Below are 8,407 nucleotides of genomic sequence, written 5' to 3' on the forward strand. Positions count from 1 at the left end.
GCCTCAATTCTGTTTCATGAGGGAATTAAGATTAGGTGAGATGGCACCTGGTTTACCTGTGAGGACTAACATATTTAAAATGTTTTCAGGTCTACCAATGTGTTCAGAAAGATGAAAATTATTAATTTCCAGCGTGGTGAAATATCCTAAAGTGAATGCATTCCTGTCAGTATATCACGTTAGGAAATAGAAACAAAACCTGTTCCGTTCAAACCCTACCCTGTCACTCATCCCCAAAGGAGGCATAAGCCTCTGTTGACATGGGAACCTCTAGGACAATTTTGAGTTTTTTCACTTTTAGTTTGCTTCAGATAATAAGTGAGTTTCCTTCTGTGGTGAGTGTGAGAGTCATACTCTAGTGTGTTCATTCTCATTGTTGTAAAACATCCACTGAATGAAATGACACAATCTGTTGCATGTCCCCTAGCTTGTCTGTAGCTTGGGACCATTCAAATTTGTGCTGCTATAAGTGTTTTTGCACAGAACCTGTGGTGATGTATAAAAGCATTTCTGGTGGATCTACAACCAAGTATAGGATTACTCATGAAATTCCCAGTTGGAAGGATTCATTCTTTCTCTGTGGCTATCTTGTCCGTGTTTCATTCTATTTCTTCATAGATATCCCATTATGTAAGTGTATAATATGTTATGATTTCTTATGTTATAATTTAAAAGTCAATTTTTTTTTACTATGTTGGCTACATTAAAAATGTTCCATTTATATGTCTCTGTATGTAAACTCCCTGGTTATATCTAAGAGTGCATGGTAGATCTTTTAGAAAGGGAGTAATTTTTTAATGCAATTACATCACAAATAATGCTCCTCTTTTTGTTCATTTCAGCAGCGTATTTATATCTTGCATCTTTGTGCTATATTACACCTTTGACCCACAGGTCATGATGGCTTAAGAGGAACAGTTGGTCAGGAGATTTTCCAGGAAATTGCAAGGTGTCTTTTCTGCTGCACTTTGTTGAAACCACTCTCCCTTCCCTTGCTCCTGTGCCAGGGCATGTTGGGTGGTGTGTCATGTTTGATATCAGAGATCTAAACACTCCATTCTGAAGACTGATTTGAGACTTGCTCGCCCATCCCCCAGCTTGACTGATGAATGATCAGTTTCACTTTTGAAGCTCGATATTTCAAGGGTTGGCACCCCTGATCGTGGGTGAATCAGGACTCTTCAATCCTCACTCGTAAGATGTTGAATGATTTTTCTTCATGAACTAAAGCAATGTTATGATTATTCTGCACTTATTTAGTCTATGTGATGAAAACTTTGAATAATGTTCCAGTGTTGAAACCTTACATTTCTGAAAATAGCTAATTAGGGTCATGATCACATGCATGTGACTCAGGTCTTGTCCCACTTCTATCCAAATAGGATCTATACTATTTGCATTATCCTTTTATTCTAATTGTATTTCCTCTACCTTCTCTCATTAAATCAATTCTGAACAAGCCAAGATTCTCCACTTTCTTGTGACCCAATTTGGCCATGTTTCGGTTGCATGTCCTGGACTTCTTAAGGGGCTCTCCTCTCTATATGATGAACTCGCCGTTCTCTGACAGAGCCTGAGCAAAGGCATCTACAGTGTTCCTCTCAGATCATGCACTGGGAAACCCCAAGACTTTCTTTCTGAAGCACACATCATATGAAGGAATTCTAAGGAGTCTCTTGTAGACACATCACTGAGCTTCCTTACTGCATAAACAATGTCTTGACCTGTTTATTTATAATTGATACTGTTCATTTTTACATCAAGATTGTATTATTCTGTAGGGCATGAATGAAGCAGTGCTTTTAGCCTACACTCAAATGAACATAAGAGGAAATTACTTGCAAGATAAATGAGTATTAGCTCAACCCATTGAGGAAAAGCTGGGGGGAAAGGCGTACTTGAGAAACAGTCAAGAAGCCAGTGATATCAATTTGTCACCCAACCAAATGCCACATAAAACACACAAGCCTTTGTGACTCTCTGAACACTGACCTTTCATTGGGATCATAACTCTATTTTGGGAATTTAGAAACTCATAGATGAAGAAATACTGATGTGTCGAAAATTATAACTGGATTTATATGACATGACATATCCTAAAGCGCTCTAAATGTTATGTCAGGGAGGAGCCAAATGAAAATTTGTACAAAAAGTCAGAGACATCATATTTTGAGCTGGTCACCCAGATGCCATTGGACAAGAGACAGGAGATTGTTCTTTGAATGTGGAACTTGAAGCTGACATTAGCAAGAGCAGAGACCATTTATTGCATAGAACCCCAAAGAGAAAGATTGGCTTCAAGGTCAGCAGTATTTCCTCTAACCTGGTTGAGGATTTTCTGAAAATGAATATTGATTTTTTAAAGGCAATGGTGTGGTGTTCCCTAGTAGTGCAGGTATGTTGGTGGAGAGGAGGGAGAAATGGAAAGATTTTCAGGGCCCAGCTGAACATGGCACAGGGGTGGGAGCATTGTTGTTTGATCTTGTAGTTCCTTAGGCAAGACCAGGTATTTTTTGTTATTGCATGCCATTTCAGTAAACAAGGCCATATCATTCGAACATTGCAATCATTGTGGTATTGGAATACCATTTGTGGCTCTTCCACAAAGTAATGAATGAATAAGGGTTTTGACAAGATGTGGAGAAATCAGCTTCACTAGAAGGAATGCCTAATGATGCAGGAATCTTGTAAATCAGCATGGAATTTTCTCAAAACTCCAGACTTAGACACACCATATGGTCCTGAAAGCCCACTTCTGGATTTGCAGGGGAAAGAATGGGATCAGAAACTTGAAAAGAAATCAACACTCATGTGTTCAAGGAAGCACCATGAATAAGAACAAAGCTGTGGGAAACCCAACTACCCATCGACAGACGAATGGATCAAGAGAATAGGATAGAAACCCACAGTACTGAAATACTATTCAGGCATGGAAGTGGTAAAATCCTTCCCCCTGTGCTAACATGGGTAAAACTTGGCCCTCTCCCCTAAATGAACTAGGCCAAGTGCAGGGAAAACACTAGCATTAGCAGGTATGTAAAGTTGATCAACTCACATAGGGACATAATAGAGTGGTAGATTTCAGAGGCTGGGGTAAGTTGAAGCAGGGAGTTGACAGTCAATGGGTATGCCATTTCAATTTTGCAAGCTGAGCAACTTCTGGGTGTCTGTGCTACAGAGTGGGATACAATGACAATGTACTTTGCACTTAAAATCGATCAAGAATGTGCTTTCCATGTCAGGGTGTCTCAGCACGATAAGGTAAAGAAAGACAATACAGAATGAATAAAGGTTTATAGTTTATTAGGAATTTGTGAAGAAGGGATGTACCGAGGAAGCCAACTGAAGGTGATTCTGAGAGAAGAAATGGCAAACAGGAATAAGGAGAACACTGGGAAAGAAACCATGACTGTAAGGACGAAGGAGCACATGCATATACCTATAAATTCTTCTGAAGGAGTGTGTTACTATGTCCTTTAGATGGAAAGATAAAGAATTTGGCTCCAGAATTCCAATCAAGAGCACACATCCACATCCAGGACCTATGAGTTAAAACCAAGGTCCAAAAGACCTAAGGAAGAAGTGGATGGGAGTGGGGTGGTCTGCACTCCCTCAAGGTGATTTACAAGGTCTTAATGGGGGGTGATGGACATAATTTCTTTTGACAGTCTGATGTTTATCAGCCAAGGTAGGAAAAGAATTTGTTCAGGTAAGACAAGCAGGTTGAGAGGATTTTGTGTAGATGCTGGTGTTTGGAGAGTTGATTACGGGCAGCAAGGCTGGCAGCAGGTGCACACACAGCAGCAGGGCTGGCAGCAGGGTGTGCTGCAGCAGCGGGTCACATGGGATTTTTTGGAGCAGGTGGTCCTGCAGCAGGTGGTTCGAGAGCAAGTAGGAGGGCAGCAGGGCTGGCAGCAGGGAATGATGCAGCAACTGGGGCAGCAGCAAGGCTCACAGCAGCTGGGCTCACAGCAGGGTGTGCTGCAGCAGCTGACCATACAGGCTGGCTTGCAGCAGGTGGTTTTGCAGCAGGTGGTTTCACAGCAAGTTGGGGTAAAACAGGGCTGGCAGCAGCTGGACTCACAGCTGGATTTACCACAACAACTGGACACACAGCAGCTGCGTGGACAGCAGGGTGTGCTGCAGCAACTGGTGACACAGGCTGGTTTGCAGCAGGTGGTCTTGCAGCAGGTGGTTTCACAGCAAGTTGGAGGACAGCATGACTGGCAGCAGCTGGATCCACAGCAGCTAGGTGGACAGCAGGGTGTGCTAGAGCAGCTAGTGACACAGGCTGGTTTCCAGCAGGTGGTCTTGCAGCAGGTAGGCTTGCAGCAAGAGGAACAGCTGGAGTGGGCCATGGTGTGAGCTGTGGAGGGTGGGATCCTGTTCACAGGTGAGTGAGTTTGCAGGATATGAGGACTCCTTGCAGTTGGGCTCTTTTATCCATGGGGTTTCCAAAGTTGGGACCAATCAGCAGCCCTTTGCCTTGTTGTTGTTTATGTTATTGCTTGCATTCAGTTTTTGTTTGTTTTAGAAGAATTTGTTATGTAAATGTGATGAGTGTTGTGGAAGTGTTTAATCTGTTTCCTAAGAGGTGTCAACTCACAGGAACTGTTCCAGATGAAAGGAAGACAGTCACCTCATTAGCTCTGAGTATCAATTTGGTCATGGGTTGTGTCCTGCTGTCCTGGGAGGGTGAGGCCGTTGTTCCCCTGGAGCTTTGTTCCTTTGTCTGTATTCAGATTAGAAAGTGTCTGTGGGAGGAGCATGGTGCTGTGGCATTCACCAGGACAATTGGCACCTGTGCTCACTCAAGAACCTTTCTGTGTTTTCTCTTCCACTTATGTGTCTTGGTGGCACTTTGAAAGATAATGTGGGACACATGGTCCTTCCCAGCAGCGCACAAGCAGAGCCTGAGGGTAGAAGAAGAGGCAGTATATGGAGACCAGTCAGGTAGGGATGGAAGTGTGGGTGACCATCATCCTGTTGATGCAGTACTGAGGTCTCACCAGGATGAGCCTGTGGGACTTTCTGTCACTTGAGCTCTGCGGACCCAGGCAAAGTAGGATGAGCTGGTGACTCTAGTCCTACCCTGGGTCCCAGGGGAGTCAATGATCTTTGGTCAGGGATTTTTTTCTGTCTTTCTGTGTTTCTTTGTCCTCCCTTTTGTTTCTGTCCATTGCTTTCTTGCCGATGTTGAGAGCCACAGCCTGAGGGGCCCCAGCAAACTTCCAGCTGGGATTGTGGCTCAGTGGTAGAGTACTCACCTAGCATGCGTGCGGCCCGGGTTCGATCCTCAGCACCACATACACACAAAGATGTTTGTCCGCCGAAAACTAAAACAATAAATATTAAAAAGTTTGAAAAAAAAAAAAAAAAGAAAAGAAAAGCCCAGGGACTCTGCCAGTTGGCACATTGCCATTGTGGACATTCGTATCTTGTTTGCTTAGTCCAAAGCCTTCAGTTCAGACAATGGTAGAGGAAGAAGAAGACATAATGATTCAAGTAAAAGAGAAGGTCTCTCAAGTTAGTCAGACAGAGGTGAGGCAAAGAACCTCACCCCCCCACAGGTGCAAAGGCCTATCCACAAGTATGGCTGTATGCCGGACCGGTAGTCAGTGACGGGTATGATCCAATTGCAGTGGTACCAACCTAAGACAGGAGGCTGACGCCTAGAGGTCAGTTCATCCGATGACGGGTAAGGACCATATGTTGAATTGGACTGCCTAACAGGCACGGTCCCTAAGCCACATGCTTGTTGTTTAAACAGAGAGGGGGAGATTTGGTGGCTCGCACGGGGAGCAACTGAGGGTAAGTGAAACTGCTCGCCCCTGAGGGCAGGGCGAGAGGATGGGTAGCCATTTTAAGATTCCTCTTTTATTTTGCTTCACTTTTGTTTTAAGTTGCCTGTCCCTGGAGATGAGTGAGACGGAAGAAAAACCGCTCACATCTGAGGAAAAACTATTTACGTCTGAGGAACAGATAGGGAGAAAGGACGGATGCACATGTCAGGAGGATAGAAAGGCTATAATGACTTTTTGTTGTTCCCTTTTTATTTCATTCTGTCTCGGTTTTGTTTGGCGTCATCTTGTTGGGTTGTATTATAGTAGAAATACGGGATCAGAAATTAGCAAAAAACAAACTGAAAGAGTGTTAAGTAAATTGTTAGAGGAAGGAGGCATCTCAGTAAAATCAAGAACAATCAGGGCATACGTTGATACAATACAAAAATGTAGCCCATGGCTTTTTAAGGAGGAGTTGTTAAATATATCAGCCTCAATTCTATTTCATGAGGGAATTAAGATTAGATGAGATGGCACCTGGTTTACCTGTGAGGACTAACATATTTAAAATGTTTTCAGGTCTATCAATGTGTTCAGAAAGATGAAATTTATTAATTTCCAGTGTGGTGAAATATCCTAAAGTGAATGCATCCCTGTCAGTATATCAGGTTAGGAAATAGAAATGAACCCTGTTCCATTCAAACCCTACCCTGTCACTGATTTCCAAAGGAGACAGAAGCCTCTGTTGACATGTGGACCTCTAGGGCAATTTTGACTTTTTTCACCATTAGTTTGCTTCAGATAATAGAATTGCTGAGTCTCCTTATGTGGTGAGTGTGAGAGTGGTACTGTAGTGTGTTCATTCTCATTGCTGTAAAGTATCCACTGAATGAAATGACACAATCTGTTGCATGTCCCCTAGATGATCATGTAGCTTGTCTGTAGCTTGGGACCATTCAAATTTGTGCTGCTATCAATGTTTCTGCACAGAGCCTGTGGTGATATATAAAAGTATTTCTGGTGGATCTATAACCAAGTATAGGATTACTCATGAAATTCCCAAATGGAAGTATTCATTCTTTCTCTGGTGGTCTTGTCCGTGTTTCACTTTATTTCTTCTTAGATATTCTATTATGTAAGTGTGTTATATATTATAATTTAGAAGCAAAATTTTTAACTGCTTTGGACATATTATAAGTGATCCATATTTTATATGTTCCTGTATGTAAAGTCCCTGGTTATATCTAAGAGTGCATGGTAGATCTTTTTGGAAGGGCGTAATTTTTTGTGCAATCACATCACAAATAATGATGCTCTTTTTGTTCATTTCAGCATAGTCTATCTTGCATCTTTGCGCTATATTACACCTGTGACCCACAGGTCATGATGGCTTAAGAGGAACAGTTGGTCAGGAGGTTTTCCAGGAACTTGCAGGGCATCTTTTCTGCTGCACCTTGTTGAAACCACTCTCCCTTCCCTTGCTCCTGTGCCAGGGCATGTTGGTTGGTGTGTCGTGTCTGACATCAGAGGTCCAAACACTCCATGTGAAGACAGATTTGAGACTTGCTCGCCTATCCCCCAGCTTGACTGATGAATGATCACTTTCTCTTTTGGAAGCTGTTTGTCTCAAGGGTTGGCACCCTTCATGGTGGGTGAATCAGAACTGTTTCAACTACAGCAGGAAGGCTTTTTTAATCCTCACTTGTTAAGGTATTGGATTTTGGAAATGTGTTTATTTTATGCATTGATTTTTTTTTTCATGAACTGAAGCAACGTTATGATTATTCTGCACTTATTTAGTCTATGTGATGAAAACTTTGAATAATGTTCCAGAGTTGGAACAACCTTTCATTTCTGAAAATAGCTAATTGGGGTCATGATCACATGCATGTGACTCTGGTCTTGTTCCACTTCTATCCAAATACGATCTATCCTATTTATATTATCCCTTTATTCTAATTGTATTTCTGCTACCTTCTTCCATTGAATAAATTCTGAAGAAGCCAAGATTCTCCACTTTCTTGTGACCCAATTTGGCCATGTTTCGGTTGCATGTCCTGGACTTCTTAAGGGGCTCTCCTCTCTATATGATGAACTGGCAGTTCTCTGACAGCACCTGAGCAAAGGCATCTACAGTGTTCCTCTCAGATCCAAGGCTTCCTTTCTGAAGCACACATCATATGGAGGATTTCTAAGGAGTCTCTTATAGACATATCACTGAGCTTCATTACTGCATAAACAATGTCTAGACTCATATATTTATAATTGATAATGTTCATTTTTACATCACCATTGTATTATTCTGTAGGGCATGAATGAAGCAGTGCCTTTAGCGTACACTCCAATGATCAGAAGAGAAACTTACTTGCAAGATAGTGAGTATCAACTCAACCCACTGAGGAGAAGTTGGGGGGAAAGATGTCCTTGAGAAACAATCAAGAAGCCAGTGATATCAATTTGTCACTCAATCAATGTCATATAAAACAGGAGAGCCCCTGTGACTCTCTGAACACTGACCTTTCATTGGATTATAACTTTATTTTGGGAATTTAGAAACTCATATCATGGATGAAGAAATACTGATGTGTCCAAAAATATAGCTGGATTTATATGACATGGCATAT

At 42.1% G+C, this 8,407-nt stretch overlaps 1 protein-coding gene across 1 annotated transcript; it reads right to left on the bottom strand.

Annotated features, from left to right (window-relative positions):
- Positions 1 to 3,308: 3,308 nt before the first annotated feature.
- LOC124091683 (keratin-associated protein 9-1-like) lies at positions 3,309 to 4,397 on the bottom strand. The gene has a single exon (XM_046442870.2). The coding sequence runs from the start codon at positions 4,356 to 4,358 to the stop codon at positions 3,765 to 3,767; it is 594 nt and encodes a 197-aa protein (XP_046298826.1). The 5' UTR covers positions 4,359 to 4,397; the 3' UTR covers positions 3,309 to 3,764.
- Between the last annotated feature and the right edge of the window lie 4,010 nt (positions 4,398 to 8,407).

Source organism: Marmota monax, unplaced genomic scaffold (genome assembly GCF_021218885.2).
Source record: "Marmota monax isolate L192 unplaced genomic scaffold, Marmota_monax_Labrador192_F-V1.1 WCK01_AAM20220418_F8-fsc00205, whole genome shotgun sequence".
Taxonomy (NCBI): domain Eukaryota; kingdom Metazoa; phylum Chordata; class Mammalia; order Rodentia; family Sciuridae; genus Marmota; species Marmota monax.